Source organism: Equus caballus, chromosome 14 (genome assembly GCF_041296265.1).
Source record: "Equus caballus isolate H_3958 breed thoroughbred chromosome 14, TB-T2T, whole genome shotgun sequence".
NCBI lineage: Eukaryota > Metazoa > Chordata > Mammalia > Perissodactyla > Equidae > Equus > Equus caballus.
In genome coordinates, this window is record NC_091697.1 from 89785914 (window position 1) to 89812870 (window position 26957).

Sequence of the window (26957 nt, forward strand, 5' to 3'; positions counted from 1 at the left end):
TAGGCCAGAATGTTCATGATCATTAAGCCAGGGAACAGCAGACCTATCTTGGGATTCACTTGGTATCACTCATGTGGCTTTTGAATCCCTAAATTCCAAGGTATTTCAATGCTGTGTCTATAGTTTCTTTTCAAACTAGTGCTAGGTGTTTTGATGTTATGGTCTCAGCCTATTTATTTATTTAAAACTATTTCACTCGTAAAATGGAAAACGTTGGATAAAACTTTGTTTTTCATACCACGAGATTGTCTGGCACACTCTGGAAAACAGGTAGTTCCTCCAAATGTTATGCATAGAATATGCTTACATAAAATGTTGAGCATATGGTCATATGACCCAGAAATTTTACTCATAGGTGTATACCCAAAAGAAATGAAAGCACACGTCCACACAAAGGTTTGTACACAAATGTTTACAGCAGCATTTTTCATAATAGTACAAAGTAGAAAGAACCCAAATGTCCATCAACTGATGAATGGATAAACAAAATGTGGCATATCCATACAGTGTAATATTGTTCAGCGATAGAAAGGAATAGAGGACTGATCGATGCAACAACAAAGATGAACCTCAAAAACATTATGCTGAGTGAAAAAAGCCAGATGTTAGAGTGCACATAGTGTATGATTCCATTTATTAGAAATGTCCAGAATAGGCAAATTCATAGAGACAGAAAGTAGATTAGTGGTTCCCAGGGGCTGAGAGGGAGGGAGATTGGGTAGTACCTGCTGATGGGGACAGGGTTTCTTTTGAGGCCAATAAAAATGTTGTAAAATTAGATAGTGGTGAAGGTTACACAACTCTGTGAATATAATAGAAATCATTTAGTTGTACTCTTAAAATGGGTAAAATTTGTGGTATGTGAATTATATGTTTCAATAAAGATATTAAAAAATGAATGCAGACTGAATGGAAAAAAATAAAAATTTTTTACATGTAAAAAACCAAAAATGTGTCTGGTAGAATTCAAAATGATCCAGAAAGTGACGTTAGTTGTCATAGCCATTTTGTTTAGACTAAATGACTTTCTTTGTTTCATTCCCTCTAAACATTATTTTACAGGGGAAATCTCTATTAAAAAATTTTTTAAAAATAGCTTTGTGTGTGGTCCTAATAAGACAAAACCCTTAGGTGAGGGTGAAGGGCCAGTCATTAACTTTGGAGAAGGCCTGTGCCCTGGGTCTTTGACTAGCTGGGTCCTGCTCTATACTCTGGGGTCAAGTCTTGTTCTCTTTCTCAACCATATGTCCTGTTCTCAGACGGTCCCTTGGCTGTGTACCACCCAACAGTGCTCTTCAAATATGACCTCAAAAATTCCTCCTCCTTTCCACTAAGCAGATCTGACAGCACCTTCTACTCATTCTTTCTCTTTTTCTCTTCTTTCTTTTTTACCAGTTTTTAACAGTATGTACCTACTATAAGCCAGGCACTGTGCCAGTCGTTTTCTAACTTCAAATCATCATTTTCTTACCTCGAAGAGTTATCTTCATGATGAGAAACACAAGCCAGGGGGCAGGAGAAATGTGGGAGCCATATTTTACTGCACTGTCTTACTTTGATTTCTCTCACTTCATGACATTTAGGCAACTACTTATAGTCCCAGGAGTAATGCTGGTTTATGAAAGCAAAGCAGTGACTAAGAATTATGTTTAAAGTGGTGAAGTGGATTGAATTTGGTTATCTACATATTCATGGTTAGTTGTCTGTGATTTTAGGGCCATCAGAAAGGCTCCCATGTCCTCAGTTATCTCAGGTATTCCAGTGCTGTCTCAATAGTTCAGTTTCAACCTAATTCTACTTTTTCTGAAGTTGTGCTCTTCTCCTGGTATTTTTGTTTATTGAGCACCACCAACGGCTTAGGCATTGTGGTAGGCGCATGATACAAGATATCTGACGTGATCCCTCTGGCCTTGTGGAACTTACATCCTTGGGCTTCCTTGATTCCATCCTGGATGTTTATTCCATTATCATCATATTATGGGATGCAGTTCTCCCAGGAGGGCAGCCAAAAATCAGGGTGGCACAAGGGAGGCATAAAAAAACCTGGCTAACTCTTTTTAGTTTATCAATTGTTCTCACTTTTGATGTGCATTGCATTTATTTCATTCTAGCAGCAGCTGGCTACATAAGCCCAAGGAGTCAATCAGTTTTTTAATGAAAAAAGGCAGGCAGGCAATATAATTGTAGATATGAGAACCAAAAGAGACTGAATCTGGGGTCGAGTGCTCAGGTGGTGTGGTGTGTTCAGCCCAGGGCCAATATGATGTTATGAGAGGGAAGGGGCATGGGCTAGTTGATGTTAGGGGAAGGGCAAAGGCAAAGAATTTCTCCAAATTCATTTTTTCCCCCTTAAACAAAGCTTCTACTAACTTGGAAATGTGAAGAATTATATTCTGCTTCAACCTATAGACAATTACTTATTTTTAAAGGACTATTTAAATTTGCTATATCAAAATTCTTTGGGGTCTTGTGGCAAATATAATTCTGTGGCTCCTATGATTGTATTTTACTCTCCACCATGAATTATTTAGAGCATCCTCTCTTTTAACGGTATACAGAAACATCATTAGAGGTTCTCTAATAGCTCGCTCATCATTTCATTCCCCCATTGAGGCTTGTGGGCCAATTTTCACCCTGTTATGCTCTCCAGAATAATGAAACTAATTTGGGATCTTGCTGAGGAATTAAATGTTCATACAGATCCCACCCCCTCTGAGACCATAAACATCTGCCATAAAATTTCTTATAGCCAAATAACGACTGAGACACCATCAGTGGAGTAAAGGAGTTTAGGTACCAGCAGAAATGTTCTGGGAGTATTGTATTGCCAGTGGTTTGTAGTCTAAGAAATTTTGGCACCAAATAACCATTCCATTATTATTAGATCCTCCATTATTTTTTCTAATCTTGAGGATAAAACTGTAACTAGGCAACTATTTAGACTATTAGGAATTCCATGTCAGTTTTGAGATAGTTGTAGACCTTTGTAAGAAGTGTTTGCAACTGTTATCATACTAGTAGTCTTTTAGGTATTTTGAGCCCTTATAACGTACACTGCAAATTCCTTTATATGCATTATCTCAGTCATCACACTGACCCTGTGAGGTGGTTGTTTTCCTCATTTTACAAATGAGAAAACTGAAACTAAATAAATTGCCAAATAAGATTACACTTCTACTAAAGAGCCCACCCAAGGTACAAACCCAGGCTGCCTGGCTCCAGAGCTCCTGCATGTGCCCATGCACTCCCTCTAAAAGATCTTCAATAACTCTACCCTTAGGTATGGAGCAGACAGCAAAAAGTAAATGTAAAAGGAGGGAGGTAGAGTTAAGTCCTAAGAAGAAGCAAAGCAACATAAGGGCATAGAGAGGGATGAGATGGTGAGAAGGGATATATTTTAGACAAGGTGGTCAGGGAAGACTTAGAGAAAGTTTTGAGGTAGAGCAATCTGTGGAGCTAGCTGAACACGACAGTGAGGGCATTCTAGGTAGAGTATTCATTCTTGGAGATATGAGGTGGCTCCAGGTAACTGGACAAATGGGGATTTATGCAAAGGGCTCAAAGAGGTTGGTGGAAGAGTAGGCAGAGGCTGTGATACCACAGCCTCCAGTCCCTCTTGCTCTCTCATCAAGCCCTCCTTCTCTTGTCCCATCCTATCGCCCCAGTCTGTCCCTTCCTTTGAGGCTGCTTTTCTTTCCAGACTCCTTGCCGCATCTCCTCTCCCATTATTCTAGCACCATCTTCTTCCTACCTCCCTTGCTATTGCATGTCCTTCCTCTGCACCCTTCTTTCTTGGCCTTTCTATCCAGACTCTGGAACACCGCTGGCGAAAATCACTCAGATTCCTTTTGTACCCTCTGACAATCCTACTTTTTGTCCTTTCTCTGGGTTGCTCCCTCTTCCATCTATCTCCACTTTGGCCAAACCCTCCACTTTGCCCCATCCCCCTGTTTGTTAGCAGATGGCCTTGCTCCTATACTTCTCTGAAAAAACCCAGACCATCATGAATGCACTTTAACTTCTTATCTCCATTCTTAATAATTATCTTTATCCCTGCTCACCTCTGCAACCATTGATTGGTGATCAATGTATCTCTTTTTCCAACCAAAACAAATCTTTTCACCTGAGCCCTTGATCACCTTTACCTCCTATTTCATGGTCTTAGTCTTTTAAATATTCTTCCCATCCTCTGGTTCTTTGCCCCAGGACTCTCTTGTATTAAAAAATATTCCTTCTTTACTATTGTGTTTCCCTCCTAAAACATAGTTTGCACTGATTGTCTCCATTTGTCCACCGACTGTTCACTCAGTGCACTGCAATCACCCTCATCATGCTAAACAAACAAGATAGGCCAGATAGTCCATGCCTTCCCAATCACTAACTCCAATTTTTGTCCCCTCATTCACTTACCCTCTCTGCAGCTTTTGACACACTTGGCCATTTCTCTTCCCTTGGCGTCCCTAACATCCCTTTCTCCTGGCTCTTTGCCTACTTCACTGATTATTCCTCTTGATTTCATTTGAGAGCTTCTTCTGACCTTACCCTTTCAGTGCTGTGTGCTCCAAAGTTCTGTCCTTGACCATCTTTTCATCTTATACTCTTTCTTTCGGTGAATTCACCTACTCCCATGGTTTCACCATTATGTTAATAACTTCCATATCAATATCTTCAACCAAGATATCTGTTGTATATCCAAATTTCTATTGGATGTCTCTCTTTGGATGTACTTCAAATGTCTGTAGCTCCCTCAACATATCTAAAACTAGGTAAAATACCTGCAAGTCATCCCAGGCCTCTGCTTTTCCCTTAACTCTTTGTGCTTCTACTTTCCCTTTCATGCCATTCCAACACCATGTCTTAGGGGATGAATATTGTTAATTCTATTAATTTCATATTTTTTTATATTTGTCTCCTACTTACTATCTCCTTTGCTTCTTACCTTGGGACCTTGTCCTCTTCTACCTGGTCTACACAATATCATCTTCATGATCTCCCTTCCCCAGGAGGAAAGGCTTGATTCTCTCCAGTCCACCCTCCTTGCTAGTGCTCAAGTGATTTTTATAAAAAGTAAAATGCTGCTATCACTCCCATGCCATAAATTCTCAGTGATTCCTCATCGCTAGTACGAAGTCCAGACTGCTTCGAAAGGCACATCCTGGCAACCTGACCTAGCTTCTGCCCATCTCTCTAGTTCACACAGTGGACACATGGAATGGAAATACGACAGCCTGTTGGAAGCCTATTTAAGAAATATCATTCCATTCTGAAATTTGTTTAGAAAAGAATGGCTTTCAAAGAGGAGATTGTATAGTAAAAGCCTAAAAATAGTCAAAGTATATTTAATTAGAAGGTGTTCTACTTGGCAAGACAAACAGGGGAGAGACAGGTCAAATTTGGAAAATGTGAGGATACAAGAAGCAGGATGTGGAACGAAAAGACAGGGTTTTCAAAATGGAATTCTGTTCTACAAATTATTTAAAACACATTTTTGCTCCTGTACTATATATAAAGAGAAATAGTACCACTTTAAACAATTCCATTTCTAAAATAGTCCCAGTTGTCTCTCTTAACTCCATGTAGGCAAATATAGTCTTCTGTTAGTATAAAGTTTTTATTAGCCGAGCTATCTACTAAGATTTTATGTAACAAATCCTTCCTTATTACCTCAAGATTTATTGTGGAATTCGGGCCAACCTAGAAAAATGTTACAGTCACTTTTCCAAAGATAGTTGTAGACCAGATATTCTGGCCAGATTGTTCTAATTTTCAAATCATAGTCATATATTTTACAGTTAAATTCGTCTTTACAAGGCCTGTGTAGGCCCTTAGGAGCATACAAAATTAATTATAAATTCTCATTAATTGCTGAGTATTTATAAATCACTTTACATAGTAAAAAGAAGTACCTTTAGGTTAAACTTTTTTACCCTAATTAATTAATGAAGCAAATATGACAAAATATTGACATTTACTGGATCCAGGTTAAGGAGGAAGATGTAATTGGTATTCATTGTGCTATTCCTTCTGCATTTACTTGACAAATTTTATAATGGAAGTTTTTTTTTTTTTTTAACTAAATGATAATGATGTTGTCATACCTTCCCAAGTATAAGGATTGTTATATAGAGGCCTCTGAGCCATCTATTAACATAAATCCCAAGTGGATGAAGTAGATATCCTTTCTAGCACAATACCATTTTATGTAAAATCATTAACTTTAAGTACTTAGTAAAAATAAAGTTTTGGGGCCAGCCCGGTGGCGCAGCAGTTAAGTGCTCACGTTCTGCTTTGGCGGCCCAGGCTTCGCCGGTTCGGATCCCGGCTGTGTGCGTGGCACCGCTTGGTGAGCCATGCTGTGGTAGGCATCCCACACATAAGGTAGAGGAAGATGGGCATGTATGTAAGCTCAGGGCCGGTCTTCCTTGGTAAAAAAGAGGAGGACTGGCAGCAGTTAGCACAGGGCCAATCTTCCTCAAAAAAAAAAAAAAAAGTTTTGATGGTCTTCATAGTGAATGTTTCCTACATATTCTGAAATAATTATTTTTATTTCCCTAGGACTTTTCAGTATGGCATGGATGATTCTGCCTCAGATTCCTTAAAGCCATTTTTCAAGCAACCATTACATTGGTTTTCTTGCATATCACATTTCTACCCTTCCTTACTCAGGTGAGAGCCTCTAAATGCCATGTTATCTATAATTCTATGATTCCTTTAAAGTTTAATAGAAATTTTTATCCATGGAAGTAAATGAACCTTACAAAAAGAACTTACAACTTTTTACAATACACAGGTAAGTAAAGAGTATTATTTCTCTTTTTTTTAGCTCAAGAATCCAAGATACAGGCCTCATGATAATTCTGCTAACTTATAGCTTAACTGATGTAATGGAAAAATGTGAATTTTTGAAATTTAGTTCTATTTTAGCTAATTACCTAACCATTTTAAAATTCATCTTTCTTGATCTATGACTGGGAATTTGACAGTTCTCCAACTAATTATTAAAAAAAGCAAAACTGGATAATTCATGTAACTAACTCAGAGCCTTAGATAAAAGTTGAGAGAGGAATAACTTTTAAAATTATGAATAGGGTCTTTCACTTTTATTATTTAATTTGTAGCATTTAAATATAAGAAAAAATCATTTAAAGCATGAAATGTACTTCCAGAATGATCTGATGACATTTTGTGGCATTATGTGGAATGCCAGTTTGCTTCTTTGCTGAATATATCATTAGACAGTACCTTTCCTTGGTATCTGTGAATAAATATATCATATATCGCTGAAGGAGATATTATTAATCCCCATACATTCTTGATTTATCTTGGAAATACACTATCAGTGATTTTACCATCTAAATTGACTGACTGTATCTCTCTCTTGAGAAACAAGAGTCCTACCCATAAATAGAGGATGTGAAAGCCTCATGCACAGAATGTCTATAGACACAACAGACACACACTATTTACCTATTATGTGCCTGTTCCCATATAGTTAATGGGGAATCCAAGATCAATGAGACATAGACTCTACCTTCAAGGACTTCAGTGTATTGTTTTTACTTCACTTACGCATAAAAGTTTTTCAGTATCTCTGATTAATTCCTTATGATTGAGTCTTAGAAGTTGAATGCCTTTAATACCCTGTCTTTGCAATACCCTCCAGCTTGCGTTTAAATATACTCTTATATCATTGAGAGTTAAATAGCCTACTCTTTAATAATCATTATTGCAAAAATAACAAATTAAGCAACTGGATCTTTTACAGTGGAAGTCAAGTAAACGACCTGTGTCATTCTGATGAGTTCCCAAATTTCTAAACATACTTATTCTTCACGTTGTTATCACATTTGCTTTAATCTATTTGCATTGTCTGCTTTTGTCTTAGTCTATAACCGTTGGCATTATCATCCCCCTCTAGGGGTCGCTCTGCAAGTCTTCCACCTGCAGGCTTGCTCCATCCGGCCCTGCTAGAGGCCTGGGAAGTCAGCAGAGAAGTGGGTTTATCTTTCAAAGAGCGACTTCTGTTTAACTTCATTCTCTTTTCTATACCTAAAGCAAGCGTATATGTAATAAGACTTTTCTTTCTTTCTGCTTCTGTGTAGCAACCAATCTCCACTATTATCCTAACACAAAGATTAGAACATGGGGGTGATTACTCAGCCCAGAGTGGAAATGCAATTTGATACAAGCTTTCTGGAGGGCAGTTTAGTGAGCTGTGTCAAAAACCTAAAAAATATTTCTGCCCCTGTATCCAGCAATTCCGTTTCTAAGAATCAATCATAAGGAATTAATCAGAGCTGTTGACAAAGTTTTGTATGTAAGGATATTCAATGAAGCATAATTTGTGAAAGAAAAAAAAGGAAATAAATGTCCCACAGTGTGGAATTAGGGAAATTAATTATGGGTAGTCATACGATAGACTACTGTGGGGTCATCAAAAGGGCCGATTTTGGGGGCTGGCCCCGTGGCCGAGTGGTTAAGGTCGCGCGCTCCGCTGCAGGCGGCCCAGTGTTTCGTTGGTTCGAATCCTGGGCGCGGACATGGCGCTGCTCATCAGACCACGCTGAGGCGGCGTCCCACATGCCACAACTAGAAGAACCCACAACAAAGAATACGCAACTATGTACCAGGGGGGCTTTGGGGAGAAAAAGGAAAAAATAAAATCTTTAAAAAAAAAAAAGGGCCGATTTTGGAAAATATTAAATGATGTACATTTAAGAGGAAACTGCAAGTTTGTAATTATGACATTATCAAAGCCAGTCGAGTTTTTAGAGTGATAACTGTGTACCAGCCATGCAAGTGCTTCAAGTACATTCTCTGTTTTAAACCTCACACCAGTCTGTGAGGTAAGTACTCATGTGCTTCTTTCATGGAGAGTAAAGTGATGTGTAGGTAGCAACTACCAAAGGGAACAAAGCTGGGAGGCAGACTCTGAACCTGGGCTTGTCTGCTTCCAAAGCTCAAGCTCCTGAGAACTCCACCTTCACCTTTCAAAGGGAGAGTAGTTCAGAGGGATGTTAACAGGTGTGCATGAAAAATCTCAGATTGTCAGTAATTCACCCCGTAAAGTCTCTTTTTAGAGTTCCACTTTGCCAGGGCTCTGATATACTAATGCATAGTGTTTATCTCCAAGGGAGGGGTCTAGTATGCAGATCCTCCAAACTTACTGGATGTGAGAGCCTGTTTCCCAGGGGATGAATAGTTACTGGAAGGTGGGGTACAATTGAGAAGTGTTGAACTATGCCTTACTGCTATTCATATATCATTTAAAAAGTATGCATAGAAAAACAAATATTGAAAGGATATATACTAGAGAGTTTATAGTTTTTATCTTTGTTATGTTGGATTGCAAGCAATTTTAATTTTTATCTGTATTGTTTCCTATGTTTTCCAAATTTCCTATAATGAAAACAATTTAATTTTATTCAGATAAAAATGTTTTTAAAGTAAAAAGAAACTTCATTTTTAATTAATTAATTTATTTTTTTTGCTGAGGAAGATTTACCCTGAGCTAGCATCTTTTGCCAATCTTCCTTCTTTTTGCTGAGGAAGACTCTCCCTGAGCTAACATCTGTTGCCAATCTTCCACTTTTTGTATGTGAGCCACTGCAACAGCATAGCCACTGACACATGAGTGGTGTAGGTCTGTGCCTGGGAACTGAACCTGGGCTGCTGATGTGGAGCACACTGAACTTCAACCCCTGGGCCATCAGGGCTGGCTCATGAGTGCAATACTTTCTCATAGTTATTCTCTAACGGGTCCATATAGTCTACTTAGAAAGGCATGATCCATGTGATTTATGACCCAACACGTTCAGAGCAGTGGTGTAGTCAGAGCAACCCAGGGTAGTAATAAAAGTAATATCAAAATAACTCAAGTTATTGATTTGCATTTGTCAAACATTGCAATGGAGACTCCTGGACAACTACCATGTGACCTTAAAAATATCCACCTTTCCATCCATTTCCCTCACGTACATTAGCTGTTTCTGTGAGTTTTTCACCCCGAAATTATCCTTCAAAACTTCATTCCTCACCTTAGCAACTAAAATGAACTGTTCAGGGAAATACATGGGTCAGATGATGACAAACTAAAAATTATTAGGCTTTTATTTTTGGAAAAGGTGAGGCTGAGAGGAGAGATGACTGAAATATTTAATATTATGAAGGATCTTAGTAATTTTTTTACCTATTTGCTTATTTATTTACATCTGTGCATTGTTTCAGTAAGGATTTAAATCAGCTTTTAACAATACTAAATATAATAAGATATTGAGTTAAAAGTAGATGAGAAGAAGACTTGAAATTAAGACTTAAAATAAGAGTTAACAAATGTATCAACAATTGTGTGGACTATAAATTTGCCTATAGGATTACTAGAGAAAGCCTATGAATTATAGAAACTGGTAAAAATATAATTTTTTGTGTTCCCCACAACCCCTGGAAGAGAGTTTACAAGAGTTTGCTTTAGGGAAAATAAATGTATTTTCAAAGCAGTAAGTAAAATGTACTGTATTCATTATCTCTATCGGTGGTACAGGCTAACAATGTGAGTTGATTTAGAAAAGGTAATCAGTTTCATACTAGATTAAACTATGGCATGTGGAGAATATATTAGTCTCAAGGATAATACCATGACACCATACTGTGCCTTCACATAAATGTTCAAGAAAGAAAACTATCTTAGTCAATTATACTGTTGCATTATAATGCTTTTTATTATTTTTAAAATTTTCATCTTCGTGTGATTCCTTAAATATTTCAAAATATTTTTCGGGTCTTCCTTAGCTAAGTAGGTCATAACTGCACACTGAATCCGAGTAGCGTAATCAGTGTGAGTAAACAGCCCATTCGTTTTACGCTGTTCGTTTTCTTTTATGATAACAACATGATGTTTTGATTCATGGCCAGTCCATTCTGAGCTGTAGATATTCTTCCAACTATGCTTTTGTTTCTATTATGGTTTTATTCAATGTAATCCTGTTTGGGAATTTTATGCTTTTTTTCCTTCCCTAAATACATTAGGCTGACTTTGGCTTCATTATATTAACATGCTACGTGGGTCTTTCCTTTTACCTAGTTCACCAAGATGTGTTCGTTCAATCTTTCAATAAATGCATTTAATTATTTTTCTCCAGGTAAGGCATGTGCTAGATGTTAATGGTGAGGGAAGAGGTAGACAATGAAGTTTCTCTGTCTCCTTTGCAGGTTCATCTACTTTGACCTGGCCATTAAATAGTAAATGTCTTTAGCATTCTATCATAGAATGTTTTCCAGGGGAACTCATACATGCCTATGGCTTCGTGTACTCCTTATGTGTCGTTAAATGCATATCTCTAATTTTAACCCTTTCTAGGACTACCGACCTTTTTATCCATGGGTACCAACCCTACATGAATGCCTTTCTGAGGTTTATGCCTGCAAACATGAAAACGCCTCAGACTCAACATGACTGAAGTTGAACTGAGGATACTTCCTTCCAAACTGATTCTCTTCTATTTTTCCCTACTTTGGCTAATGGTACCTGCATGTAGTTGTACAAGTCGGAGACCTAGGAGGCAGCCAGAACACCTCCCTTTTGCTCTCCTACCAGATCCAATCCATTACCAAGTCTCATTAATTTTAACTCCTAATATCTGCTATCCATGGCACCACCTTTGCCTTAGTCCTGAAGCATCATCTCTCTCCTGACTACCGCAATGACCTCTTAGTTTTCTTCCTGTATATATATGTTGATTCCCATTTCCAGTATTCTCCAGACTATAGCCAGAGATTTCTCAAACCCAAATCTATTTTCAAAACTAAATTTTATGATTTCACACTGTGGCTTAAAAACCTTCCATGAATTCCCATTTGTCCTTAAATATACACAGAAAAGTTTAGCATGGCCTATAAGACCTATATAGATGTGGCTTACCTACCTTTGCAACCTCTTCCAGTACTACACTACCGTGTGATTCTGCTCTCTATACATTAGCCTTTTTATATTTCTTTGCCATGCCATGCTCCTTTCTGCCACAGGATCTTTGTACATGCTCTTCCCTTTCCCTAAAATGTCTTCTTCCTTTTTCACCTAGTTAATGTCAGCTTTTCTTCATATCTCAGCTCCAATGGGAGTTCTGAAAGGGAAGCCTTTCATCAACCCCAAAGACTAGTTCACTTCCTCTTACTGTGTCTTCTAATAGCATCTTTTGCTTTTCCTTCATTGAGTTTTCATAGTGGTAATTTCATCTGTATTTGTATGGTCATTTAAACTACATACCTATTCTCTACTAAATTCTGTTAAACTAGTGACTGGTTTTTGCTTACTGTTGTGTCTCCATAGCCTAGCACATAGAAATCAGCCAACAAATATTTTTTGAATGAATGAGTGAATGAAGGAATAAATGAGTTATTGTAGTACTGTTCAGATTTTTCAGATTAGATGGCACATTTAGCTCTTTTCAAACATTTGATCTGAGTGGTAAAGCTAAGGCGTGGGAAGCATGGTCTTATTGAGAAGGTAGCTTAGGAGTATCCTCAGGGAAGACCCTCTGGGGAGGAGGATACAAAAGAGCTTTGGTCTCCCAGCTGCTGCTGACAGGCTCTTCCACGGGACTGAGGAAAAGAGCTTAGAGAGCTTGTACTCTGATGAGGTGCCAAGCTTTGACATGGAGCCAGCAGCCAGAGAAGTAAGGAGAGCTTTTAACACTAAAGCTCTTAAGTGGCTGTTCCAGAGTGTGGATGGACAAGCAGTTGAATCTTTGAGAAGATTTTCAGAGAGAAAATCACGTGTCTGTGGAGTAGTTATTAAAAGAAGTGAAAATGTCAGGCGAACTAGATATTTGATATACCTAGATATCTATTCATATTTTTCCTTTCCTATTATGGTTTAAAGGTATTAAATAAATAAGAATATAGCAATGGAGTCAGCAGTGGGATCATAGAAAACAACTCTAGGTTTTCGCATTAAACAGACACGGTTGGCAGACTTCTGTAGTTTTGTGGTCTTGGAAAGTTAGTTAACCTATGTGATCTCCAGTCTCCCCATATATGAAATTGTTTAAATTTTGGTGAGGAAGTTGAGACATAAACACAATACAGCATTATTGTTCTACTTGAAAACAGCATGCAATACCATTGTCTACTTCTTCCATCTTAAAGCATCTTTTTCCTTAACTTCTGAGATACTCTCATGGCAGAGTCACGAGGATTAAATGAGCTAATGTGCCTACTAAGGCACTCGTTACATAAGTACTTATTAAACAATCCTTCAATACTGCTGTGTTAGTAAAGACCTATATGTTTCAGAAAGTGGCAAATTTTACCAATTATCCAAACACAGTAAAAGGACCTACTAGAAGTGTGAAAAAGTGGAAAGAATGTTGAATTACTTTCTCATTGGGTTTCTGCACTTACCAGAAGTGTGATGCCAAAGGAGACCTTTCTTGAACTCCCTGTAAAAGGGTATTTATTATCTGGTAGACAGAAAGATTTTGAAGGATCCATTTTGGAAAGCCAAGAGTAATGTAGTGATTAATATGGGGCTTCTCCCCTGCTTTTGTTTTTCCCCTTTAGGGTTTTCACTCTCAGTTTCTCTTTATTTATGCCCTTGCCTTTGTTCTCTGAATCATGTACTTATGGTCTCTGGTATAAATTTGGCCAGTAATCCATGACAGGAACCATCTGGTTGAAATCAGTCCCTAGATACCTTGAATAACATGGCTCCAATTTGGGAATCAGCCTTGAGACCACAAACTTGATTTTGGGTCAAAAACCTGGTATCCTCAATCAGGAGGTTGAATGGAGCCAAACATCCTCAGTGCTGGAAAATACAACTTACCTACCAAACGTCAACCAGGTTGGATGGAAAGAAACATGGAGTAGTGGAATGAGCATGGGTTTTGAAGTCAGAAAGACTTGGGTTCAAAGTCCAGTAGCCATATTTATTAGTTAAATGACCTTGGACTAGTTTCTCAATATTCCTGAAACAAAGATTAAGTGAGATGAACACTAAGTGTCTCAGGCATATCTTATTTCACATTTCCCCAAGAAGCAAACCCTGAGACAAGGATTCAAGTGAAAGTAGTTTATTTTCTAAGAGGAGGAAACTGGAAGGGGAGTGGGTAAGTGAGATAAAGAAAGAAAGACAGCAAATAAAGATTAGTGTAATCAAGCCAACTACCATAGGAGTAATCAAACTTAAACCTTCTGGGGAAATTCCTAGAGTCAGTGTGAAAGGCACATCTCAGAGTTATCCCACCAAAGGAGCAAGGATGCTGAGGTATTTATACAGCAACTTCCATCAATCATTGGTTGAAGCTGCTCTGGGGGTTATTATTCGCTGGCACTTCCAAACTGTCTTGCTGGAAGATAGAGGTTTTGACAGCAAAAGGCAGGCCACGGCCAACTGAGTGGTAAGGGCAAGAGGATATGTGGATATTGACAACATCTGCTTTGGTCTATCCCTTGCACCACTGAAATCCACTCATTAGCCATGTTAAGTTCTCTGAGTCTTATGATTGATTCCTCAAGGTGGTGGCTGGTCAAAACTTCTTCAGAAAAAAACAGTTTTCTTACAGTAGAGTTAGTGGGACAAGCTAGAGTATCCCCTGCTGCAATTATTCCTGAGTCTGCAAGTGCTAATCTTCATTACATTCCTCTATCACTTATTCCAGCTTCCCCTCACCCTTGGCCATCACATCTGCTTATTTATGTTGCTTGCTCGTGGCGTCACTGAGCCCTTCATCCCTGAGGGGTCAAACCTGTGGTTACCATTCCTTTCTCAGAATGTCTCCTGCTTATGGTTATTACCAGTCATGCAAGCATCAGGAGATGCCCTGGTGAATCTCTTAAGTCACAGAACTTCTCCCTGCTTCCCTTAGGCAGTAGCAACTCCAGCTCCTCAGTGATAATTAGGGTTAGTTACCTTGCCAGCATAGTAACTCCTTTCTTTGCCTGCTAGACTGCTGGCATGGGAAGCCAAAGATGACCAGATGGCAGCTGTAACATTAGGTTTTGTGGAATTCTCCATGGTCCCCTGGTAGAGGTGTGTGCACCCCAACTCACCCCATGGAAACCAGGACCTACACTCCCACAGAGCTAATGGGGAGTTATGGGAATGGAAAACACAATTTCCCCAAGTGGATCATCAGAAGCACTGGTGAAAGAGGCCTCTTCTACTTTCACCCTTAGCTCATGGACCCATGTAGTTTATTTGTTAGGCACATGGTAGCATATAATGGCTGTTGATTCAAATAAAAATCAAATCTTGAAGGACAGTGCCCCAACACTGCTGGGTGTCATCCCCAAGCTATGCATTTCAGAGTCCGTTCCAAAGTTCTACTGATCTGACAGCTTCTACATGATACGTATATGGTAGAATCAGTGAATCCCATAGTCATGTGGCTTGAGCAGTAAGGCTGCCCATTTTGCAGTCTGAACCTACTGCAGAGCCTTCTCTTGCCCTGCGCCTCATGCACGATGTGGTTGGAAGTCAGGCTGGTGTGCACTGATACAGCTAAGATTTTTTTTTAACTTTCTACTGCAATATGAACACTAAAAAATTGCAGAAATTACAAGTGAACTACTTGATGAGTTTTCATACAGTAACCACACCTGGATACAGCTAAGATTTTCCATGATGATTCTATAAAAATATTTGAATATTTTCATAAACCAAAATGATTGAAACCCATTATTGTATCACTCCTTACTCCCTGGATTTGAAAAGTTCTTTAGGCCAAATCATTCTCCAGAAATGTAGCACTTTTATTAGAGTATAAGCTTAATACAACCCAGTCATAAATTTATCCTGTCTCTTAGTACAGGATTGATGAGTTCCTGTAGATTTATAAATTTTTGTTCTCTTCTTTGTTATAGTAGAATTCAACATGTACATATTTGATATATATATATATAAATATATATATAATTTCCCTTTCTGTCATTTTTTTGTGAGGCTAATCTCACTTTCACAGCTCCACCAGCTCAAAGGATGAGGGAACATATGCTTCTCCATATGCCCAACACAGACTCCTCAATGCATTTATTACTTGGAGCTTGGTGATTGAGGAATGTTTGTAATATTTTATTTTTCTTCATAGTGAGTCATTCTACTGTACATTTCAAAATCTGTGATAAGTTGAAAGATCCAAGATTTGAGGTACATTTCAACAAACAGTTTCCCATCTGGTAAATGAAAAGTTTTATTTATAACCAGGTATTCAGATACAGTGGTATGAAATGACATTCAAATTATTTTGTTTTATTACATGTCTGTAGGGCTGGGCAAAAACACTAACCCCCTCCAATCCATTCTCCACACTGCAGCCAGATCAGGAAGCTCGTCTGCCTTAAACTCTTCAGCGGGTCCAAAATCCTCATCTTGGCTAATGAGGCCCTCCATGGTCTGGCTTCTGCCTCCTTCTTCAGATTATCTCTCAACAATCTTCCTCCTTTTCTACACTCCATCAAACTGGATCTTTGAGTTCATTAAATGTATCCTTAAGTCAGCATTCAACTCAAGAAAAATATATAGATAGGAAATATTCAAGAACTAAGTCACTTTTAATATACAACTTACTATCAACTGCTGCTTTTCATCTACTGAACCCCAGGCAAGTTTCTTGAAGCCAGCGTGTGGGGTGTAGGATGGAAATAGGGACAGCCATTGTGAGGATCTGTTTCAGCATTTCAGGCCAAGGGGCCCACCTAGTGGGTTCTTCTTTGGTACTGTATTTAGAACTACTGCAAGAGCCAGACCATTCTGGGAATACGCAAAGTAATTCAGTAGTTCAGAACTCCTGAACTGACAAACTTGATTCCTCTGCCTGAGAGTTAAGTAACTCCCCACTTCTCTCTTCACCACCCACCCAGGGCTAACTAGCTAGCACTGCCTAGCTAACTCTGCCCCGTCAATTGCCCAAGGAGGTTCTCTGTTTCAAGTTGTCTTGTCAGAGTCTTGCATGGAAAGCCTGAGTTGATCCAAAGTTCAGGTGAGGCAGAAGGATTTTGTGGATTATAAGGTTGTGAGATGTTCCAAATGCCAAGCCGAGCCAAGGGGGAGGTGCTTTGAAATTTCATTTTGTATCTTTGGATCCTCTTATTTGTGCTTAAACCAGCCTTTTGGCAAAGCATCCTCTCTTTTTTTTTTTTTTTTGAGGAATATTAGCCCTGAGCTAACTACTGCCAGTCCTCCTCTTTTTGCTGAGGAAGCCTGGCCCTGAGCTAACATCGTGCCCATCTTCCTCTACTTTATATGTGGGATGCCTACCACAGCATGGCGTGCCAAGCGGTGCCACGTCCGCACCCGGGATCCAAACCTGCGAACCCTGGGCCACCGAGAAGCAGAATGTGCGAACTTAACCGCTGCGCCACCGGGCTGGCCCCAAAGCATCCTCTTTTTTAAAAAGAGTTTGCCTACGCATTTATGAGCTTATGAGTCAATCAGCTAACATGGACAGAGCACTTCAGTGTGCTCAGGTCACTGCTAGGAGCTTTGGAGTAGAAAAGTGTCCTCATGAGGCTTAAATCTGAGTGGAAAGATAAAGCTTTAATTGATGAAATAAAGTGCTAAAATGTGTAAACTTGCCATAAGTGCTTTAATTCACAGTGAGAAAGACCATTATAGAGGGAAATTTTTAGTGAAGGCTCCACAGAGAAAGTGATATTTTTGCTGCAAATCGAAGGATGGGTAGGATTAAGCTAAGTAAAGGGTTATGAGGAGTTCACTTCATGGGCGGCAGCCAAGGTGGACCTGTGTGGGCACAAAGGCACAGAGGCAGTAAAGATGATGCCAACTAGCCCACCCCTGGGACCTGTGCTCTAGAAAGCGCTGCCTTTCACAGTGGCTCTCAGACCCTAGTGTGCATCAGACTCTCCTGCAGGGGGCTTACTGAAACACAGATTTCTGGGGCCCACCCCTAGAATTTCTGAGGCCCAGGAATGTGCATTTTTAACAAGTTTTCAGGTGATGCTGATGCTGCTGGTCCAGGGCCCAAGCTTTGAAAACCACTGGTCTAGACTATGTTAATGACTGTATGGTTCTCCGCTCAGTAAATTCCATCTGAAAATGATGCTACAAATTGTCTCTCACAGCAATACCCTTTGCTCTGCTTTTTTCCATTCTGAGGCGTGTGGTCCCCACATTCACACCTTTACGTTATTGTCACATCTTTCCTTCCCAAGGCCACAACCAGATTGAGTTTGATCATTTCCTGCCTTTTTTGTTGTGGTGGTTGTAAGCTGGCTATAGATGTGGTGACCTTTAGCCAATCTAAGCTTGGAGATTTTATTTTGTTTATTTTTTTTTTTTGAGGAAGATTAGCCCTGAGCTAACTGCTGCCAATTCCCCTGTTTTTGCTGAGGAAGACTGGCCCTGGGCTAACATCCGTGCCCATCTTCCTCTACTTTATACGTGGGATGCCTACCACAGCATGGCTTTTGCCAAGTGGTGCCATGTCCGCACCCGGGATCCAAACCAGTGAACCCCAGGCCGCCAAGAAGCAGAACGTGTGAACTTAACTGCTGCGCCACTGGGCTGACCCCTAAGCTTAGAGATTTTAGAAGGAAAAAGTGAATAATGTTATCAGTTTTCAGTTTCTGCTTCACTTTCTTATCTCCTGCCAGTTCATTGGTAAATTAATGTGTTGATGCAGAGGACCTGATTTTGATTTTCTATTCAACACTGATGATAATTTCCCAAGTACAAGCTTATTTGCCTTGGAATTATTTCTCTTTGATGAAATGATTACCCAAATAGGTAGCAGTGTGACTGTCAGAGTGGGTCTAATAATTCCATGTTGACTTAAGGCTTTACATGTTAAATAATTAGATTACGGTTGACCCTTGACAGAAGCTTTGAATTCCTTTAGTTTTATCAGCAATCATAGTACATGGCAAATTACAAAGTAGCCAAAACCCACTGTAACTTCTTTCCATGAATAACGAAAGGAGTTAATAGCACATAGTAGGCACGCATATATTTAGTGAATGAACAAATAAATGCATTCAAAATAAATGCATAAATAATTTTTATTTGCTCATGAAACAAAACAGACAGTTCTGTGAAATATAGACATGGTTATTTTGTATCAGTTTTAAATTTGGCAGGCTACCAAATGTTAATTTGCTTTTAGCTATTTGAGATTAAACATAATTCCTTCCCTGAGCAACCCTAAAGTAAGCAAGCATGAAAGCATTTTCAGAGTGATCTGGGAGGAATTGACATTTAAAGGAGTTAGCATTACATTGTACTTTAAGGCTATTAATTTCATAGATAAATTCACTTCATTACGCCATCTTTATCTTGCATTTTGAAAGGACTCCATCAGCTGGACGACTGACAGCCGAGGGTCAATTGAAACTGCTCTTTTCCCAGCCAGGTTGTAATTGGAACCTGCTTCTGGAAACCCTACTGAATCATAATGGTCTTTTACTGAGAATCTTGCTGAAGAGCTCAAGTGAGTATTTATAGTTATGAGAATGTCCTCAAAAAACCCAGTCATTGCTCAAGTTGAATGAAATTTTTTTTCCTACTTGAATGTTGGCAGAGGGATGGAAACCAACTGCGTTGTGTCAACAGTCAGTGGGGTTAGCAGTAGGCAAAATGTTGAATTGCTTTATAAACCTATTGGAAAGATACTTTTCAGGAATTCTGAGAAAAAACAATATTTCTGTATAATACTGTTCTATCATAACTACCATTATTTTGAAATGTTGCAATATCTGGAGTTTGAAATGCCTAAGAAAATTATAGGAACATAGTTATATGTCCAAAACAGAAGTCTCAATTAGACCTAAAAGAAAGAAAGAGAGAGGTTCATTAGAACCACACTAGAAATTTCAGTGGATCGTGAAAAGTGCTTATGTAACTTATAAACAAGCAAGCTGTGGCTTACAGCCATATCCATTGCAGCATGGAGAAGTAATCATGAGAAAATTATGAATGGAAATTGAGGAGTAACAGAAGACCACACTTCTCTTAATTAGACTTTCTTTTTTTCCCTGTAAGTGCTATTTTAGAAAATGGTAAGTAACGTTATGCCAATCCGATATTATTTGCCACTGCTCTCCTGCTACATCTATGTGGAGTTTTCCAACCGTTTTCACATACCCCTACACATTTCTCCTGCTATTCTATACCACACATGAAGCCAGATTTATTTTATCAATCACTAGTTCCACTAGAGGTTTCCTGAATCAAAATCTTTTTCCTCTACTTCTCTACCACCTGTAGGATCAAATCCCTGTCCATTCAAATATGACCCCTGGCTAATTTTCTAAACTTTTCCCCCACTATTCCCTTGCAGGCACATACACACCCATTTCAGCCATTGTCCCCAAAGCTCCATGCGTGTGCTCCCTCCACACCTGGCCTCACCCATTTTTCCTGCTTGAAATACCCTCCATAGACAACTCAGGCTCCACGAGTGTGCCAGGGCCAGTTGATGTTCTAGATCTCTGAATGCTCTAGCTCACATTGATCTCTTCCTCCCCTCAACCTCACCATGCCCATTATCTTGGCTGCTCATTTGCCCTTAGCATAGTGTTATTATATTTGTAAATGAACGAGGCAAATGGACACCAGGCCTGTTGGTATACAAATGAGGTTCATAGCATTCCCCTGTCCAAATCGCTCTGGTCATTCCTGGGAATTTTTGGTTTCCCAGATCTGTTCAGGACCACTTCCCCATATTCTTCTCTCCTGTCCACCTTGATGTTTGCTTCCCAAAAGCCACCTAGATCAGATGCCTCACTGCTGAGGCCCTTGTGAGAATATTGCTTCTCCCTTGGTGCTCTCATATCCATATCTCAAATCCATAAAATCTTGTGGTGCCAAAGGTCACTACAACTCCTCAAACCTCACCATGTTCCAAGCAGAAGTTCGGAGATAACCCCTCTCCCAAACCGTGAATCTGACTTTATTCCCTTAGCCACAGGCAGTACTCTTTGGGCCTCAAATAGCACAAGGTTCACCTGAAAGCAATTTCTTGAACTTCAGGCTGTAGCTCCACTCTCCTAAAGGGAAACCGGTGCTAGGGAAACTACTTCCTCAAGTAGCCACCATTTGTTGTTTATTTATTGGGTGTCCAGCACTGTGCTAAGCACTTCACATTTGCTATTTAATTTGATTCTTGTAACTTTATCAAGTATTTACTGTTGTTTTCCTCATGTTAAAAATGAGGACATTAGGGCCAACCACAGTGGCCTAGTGGTTAAGTTCAGCATGCTCTGCTTCAGCAGTCCAGGTTCAATGCCCCAACGCAGGCCTACACCGCTCTGCTAGCGGCCATGCTGTGCTGGCAACCTGCATACGAAAAAAAAAAAACATACAGGAAGATTGGCATAGACGTTAGCTCAGGGCAAATCTTCCTCAGCAAAAGAACAAAAAGAGAGACGTGATTAGAGTTTAAGATAATGTTACTTGCCCAGATACACACATAGCTGATAAACGGTGAGTAAAAGTGGATTCTGAACCCCGCCTGAGCTTTCTGTCCCCTGCACTTCCTAAACAAATACTCATACAAATTAAACCCTGGAGTGGGCGAGGGGTATCAGAAGAGCTGTAATCTGTCCACCCTCAGGTGGATCAACCAGGACACCCTAATGCACCTGCATTTAACTAGTTTTTCCAGCTAGATAGTTAGGGCTGATCACAGATTTTTATATTCCTCCTCAAGCTAACACAGTGCTTTTTACAGGAAAAGTCCAGTCATTGGCCGATCAGTGGTCAATTAAGATATAAAATACAGTGTTTCCCTTAAACTTTATAATCTGAGCTTTCAGGCAAAGCGGCTACATGACATGGACAGTATCTGACACAGCTGGAGATTTAGTCTATAGTTGGTGAAACTCACAGGCATGGTCTCAGAAGAGAAATGGTGTCCTATTGACAGAGTTATGTAGAACAGCCTGGAAAATCAATTGCAATCAAACTTTTTGACTATACTGATATAGCCACTAAGTACAGGAATAGCAATTATAGTTATGAGTATTTAACCATGTTTTCTTATAAATGAATCCCACATTTACTTACCAAAAATATTATGTCCACCTTCTGGTATGTATAACATGATATTGTTTTTGAGAGACTTACAGTCATTGTAGCTACCATATTGTATCACCTTCGGTTGTGGTTCTTATGAAGTGCAGAGGTGTACTTACCCAAGCCGCTCAAATACCTTTTTTGCATTTTTTTGCAAAGGCTGTTAGGTGTTTGATCAGGATTACATAGCTGCTCTGGAATCGTCTTGTAATGAATTTCATTAGTTACTTCAATACTGTAAGGATGTCGTGACAGAGTTCACTAATCAATCGATTGACTGACTTATTAAGCTCCAGTAGAAGTCTTGTCACTTTAAGTTAGAAACAATATACTCAGGAATCTTATTAACTAGACTAAGATGGAAATTATCATGTACATAAAAATAAATTTGTAATATTTTTTTCTCAAATTTTCTTTTCATTTGTTTAGAAGTCTCAGAGTATTTCAGAACACTATTTGGTGATTTAGAAGTTTGATCATATTTTTAGGAAAGCAAAATTTTAGAGTAAAATATGCTGAATTAGGTGCTTCAAGCAACATAATTATCAGCTTTTTTGTGGGAGAGTTTTTCTTTGTAAACAGTGTCTTTTTGGTCAAACTGATAAAATTTAACTTTGTGTTAAATTGGCTCAGGAATAAGAATAAAGAGATCTTAAGAAAATATTTTTATTATATATGTTTTAGAACAAAGTTCTCCTTGTCCAATAAGTAATTATTAAATTCTGTTAGGTTCAGATTTTTCTTGATGGACAATTATATATTATAATAATTAAAACATATGGAGTTTGTCTCTTTTATTGTCTGTAGCTTTTGGTTTTGCTCTATGAAAATGATTTGCCAGAATTTCTTTTTATTTTAAAAAGAATCAGCAGAGCATATATGGAAATGACTTTCTTATAATACTAGATACAACTTCACCAAGGGTGAGAAAACGCAAAAGTTTGTAAATGAAGGGTAAAATTTGTGTATGTGTGTGTGAGGAAGATTCGTCCTGAACTAACATCTGTTGCCTCCTTTTTTTCACTTGAAGAAGATTCACCCTCAGCTCACATCTGTGCCATTCTTCCTCTATTTTTTGTATGTGGGATGCCTCCACAGCATGACTGATGAGCAGAGTAGGTCCGCACCTGGGATCCAAACCTGCGGACCTGGGCTCCTGAAGTGGAGCACATGGAACTTTAACCACTTGGCCACAGGGCTGGCCCCCAAATTTTAATTTACAATATATGCTTCATAGGCTGCCAGCTTCTAGGAAGTGGAATCATGTTTTTGCCATAGATAATAATTCCTCCTGTATAAAAATTTGTAGCATTTTGAGGGAGTGGTTATATTGCTAAAACTTGATAAAAATAAACTGATTTCACATAGCAGGTGGTTTATAACATTCTTTGGGTACAGTTCACTTGGCATGGAAGGTAATGTTTGTGGGTTTATTTTCAAGGTAGGCCATCTTAAGTTTGAAAGGAAAAAACTCAACTACAAATGTTTATAGAAGATTTCAGAATTGTAAGACACTATTTTGGATTAGTGACTTTAAAAATCTAGGGCAATTGTGTGGTAATTGCCTAGGACTAACTAGTTTCTTTGGTAATTTGGTAACCAATTTGGTTGGTTATTACCTATAATGGCCTAACTAGTTTCTTACTTGTGGCATCAAAGGAACAAATATTTAGCAATTTCCTAAGTGTTAGCAGGTGGCCTTTTCCTGCTAGTGACATTTGAATGAACTGTGACTAACATTCTTCCCTTTGCCCATTGCCCCAAGAATGATGTCCAGTGAAACTTCTCGGCTTCTGGTGATTTTCAGTTGTAACATAACAACACACTAGCAAATACATGATATTTAACGTGTTCCAGACATTGTTTCTGAGTATTTAAAATGTGCTCACTCACTGAATCCTTGTAACAACCCCATGTGGTAGGTACAATTATCATCTCCATTTTACAGATGAAGAAACTGAGACACATAGAAATAAGTCACTTGTCCAAGTCACCTACCTCATAAGTGGCAAAGCAGGATTTGATCCAGACAGGTGGCTTCCAGAGAGTGTGCTTTCACCCCCACACCACATGGCATCCAGGGAGAGCCACAGAGCATTTACCAAACTGCAGGCCACACAGTTCATGGGGGCTATCAGGAGCCTCTGTAGCAGACACTTTTGATAGTACCTTTGGTACTTTTCAACCTTATGATAAAGAAACAGATCAACAGGAAATTCTACCACTACCAAGCAGAGATTGATTTATGAATCAATTCAAAGTCTGTAATTTTATACTTAGTATTTTCCTGATCTTTTGAGTAATAGGAGGCATATTATGGCAGAAGCTTGGTGTTTTGTTGTGGAGTGTGTGTGTGTGTGTGTGTGTGTGTGTGTGGGTGGGTGTTTTGTTTCATTTTGTAAGTGTGACCAAGTGTCTTGAAGGAGGTGACCAAAAATAAACTATGCTCCCTCTTGGTACCTTAGTGCACCTAACATTGATGTCATAGGCTGCTTTGCTAGTGACATCTGCACTCTGACTTGTTTAATCTTCTTTTCTTTGCTGTAGTTGTACCCTGTTCTTACTAGGAACAACAGAACCATATTCGTGTGGTTTTAGCCTAGTCCTTTCCAACCAAGGATCCTATCTGACAATCATGATGGACTAGCCTAGCATATCAATGGGCTCCACAGAATTATTACAGTCCCCCAAACAGTTATCATCTAGGGTCTGCTGAGTCTCCATGAGGATAGGGTGGTTGTAGGGGGTATGATTATGTAAAGCAAAGCTTCTTTAAAGTGCAAACATGTCACCTGTGGTGCTGGTTAAAACCACAGATTCTGATTCAATAGGTCTTCGGTGTTGGCTGAGATTCTGAATTTCTAACCAGCTCCCAGGTATGCTGCTCCTGCTGCTGCTGGTCCCTGGACCGCCTTTGGAGTAGCAAGGTCATCGAACAAAGTATCTGTTGCTATAGAAGGCGAAAAAGTTTGAGAATGTGGCTTGTCCTACCAATGTATTATAGGCTTTTAAAGAGACATAATTTACTTAAAAATATTTATAAACCATTTTATCAGGAAGTTCACAGGAGTCAGAAATCATGATCTTATTCAAATACACATCTGATTATGTCACTCCTCTGCTAAAAACCTTTAGTGGCTGCCCACTATATATAGGATAAGGACCCTAATCCTCGAGCAATGCCCGTCCTGCTCTGTCGATGGCTGACCTGTCCGATGTTAGCGTGTCCTGCTCTCCCCCAGTTTATCATGCTCCAACTCATGCGTATTCTGGTCTAGGTTGTGCATCCTAGGTTTGGATATTTACAACAGCAGAAGTGTCTGAAGGAAGATGCAGCTGCTCCAACATCAATGACCTTTCAATTGTCCCATATACCAAGTTCTTTCCATCTACAGAACCTTTGAAATGTTGATTTTTTGTGCCCAGTATCTTCTTCCCCACCATTTCCTGGCAACTGTTAGTCATCTTTTGACTTAAGTATTATTTCCAAGGAAGTCATGTTTGATTGTCCCATAAGGTCCCACCGTAACTCCTTTTGTAACGCTTGTCACAATTTTAAGTGAAAGGTTAATTAACATAATTTTGTATTTAATGTCTATTGCAGCCATTATGAGTTCCAAGAGGGCAGGGACAGCTCGCTGTTGTATACCCAGTGCTTGGCCTGGGTCTAGATGCTTCAGACTGCTATTGAGCACATGGAACGAGCTTAAAAAATATTTATTGAATGAACGAATGGAGGCCAATTAAATTTCCATGACAGCAATTCTGTTTTATTCATTAGCTTTGTGATCTCTCTAAACTTCAGATTCCTCATTTCTAAATGTACTAATATTGACCTTTGTATTCATTTAGGGGTTTAAAAAAGTAAATAAAAATAAAACACCATTTTGACCCTTAGAGGGTACTTATTTTGTATTAGATTCATTCCTTCTTTTATACCAAATACCTAGAAAATTATGCCTGACATATTGTTCTTTTCTGATCACTCTTCCTGTGCTCCATGTAGTGGTCTCTCCCTCTGCTTTTCAGTAACTCTGCCCTCTGTCTAAACATAAATCTCAGTGTATCCCGGGAGGTGAAGTTTCCCCTTTGACACATGTGTGCTTGAGAAGATGTTGTCCTAGCAGCTGTCATGTGTGTGAAGATGAGAACTAGGCTAAATAAATATTCCCAAATTCCATACATTCTAGTACTCCTTGAGAACCTTTGCATGTGGCTTGGGAGATTGGCAATATGAATTTTGCTATGATGCTTCACCTACGCAGAATCAGATCTAATCTGGCATGACAGTGGCTGAAATATTTTATATTCTTTCTTTTCATAGAAAATGTCTAATATAACCATAAGAATGTATGTCTTCTTTAGTAAATGTGCTTCTAGTGTTAGCATGTAAAATGATTGGGCATTATACTATAAGTGATTCTATTCATGAATTTAGGTAGTATCTTTCTCCCAACAACTCAAAGTGAGTTAATGTATCATTTCATTTATGTCCCGTGGATTATTAGGACCATTTTGCAAATGAGGAAACATAGATACAGAGAAATTGAGTAAATTACCCACTTGATGTTTAAGTGGTCCTTATTAGAAGAAAGAAGAGCCATTATTTTCTGAAAGTATATCTATTGTTTTTAAATGAATTCAAAATGAAAACATGAGACTTTATGGAAATGATTATTCTTAGAAATAAGAAATAATATTCTTCTGAATTAATTTCTGAAAATGTTTGGTTACTTGATTTTATAAATACATTCTCTATTCAACTAGTATTTAATGGGCATCAAGTCAGTACAAAGCAGTATTCTCAGCTGGAGATACAATGGTAAATATGACCTGCAGAATTGCCTTCGTATTCTGGGGGATTCGTTGCTGGGGAAAGTGGAGAGGACAGACCTTATAAAGTAAAAAATATAAAAGTTAGGTAAGCTCT

The 26957-nt window shown here is 38.9% G+C and overlaps 1 protein-coding gene across 50 annotated transcripts in view; it reads left to right on the top strand.

Annotated features, from left to right (window-relative positions):
- Positions 1-26957, top strand: part of KIAA0825 — a 372314-nt gene that overhangs the window by 123338 nt on the left and 222019 nt on the right. For 46 of the 50 annotated variants that reach the window (XR_011425670.1, XR_011425680.1, XR_011425675.1 and 43 more), the window contains 2 exons: positions 6556-6666; positions 19303-19442. Coding sequence is in view for 31 of the 50 variants with exons in the window: in XM_023617995.2 (XP_023473763.1) it covers positions 6556-6666; positions 19303-19442 (251 nt within the window). In the remaining 19 variants the exon portion in view is untranslated. The remainder of the gene's footprint in view (positions 1-6555; positions 6667-19302; positions 19443-26957) is intronic. The other 4 variants (XR_011425683.1, XR_011425685.1, XR_011425684.1 and 1 more) reach the window with 1 other exon arrangement.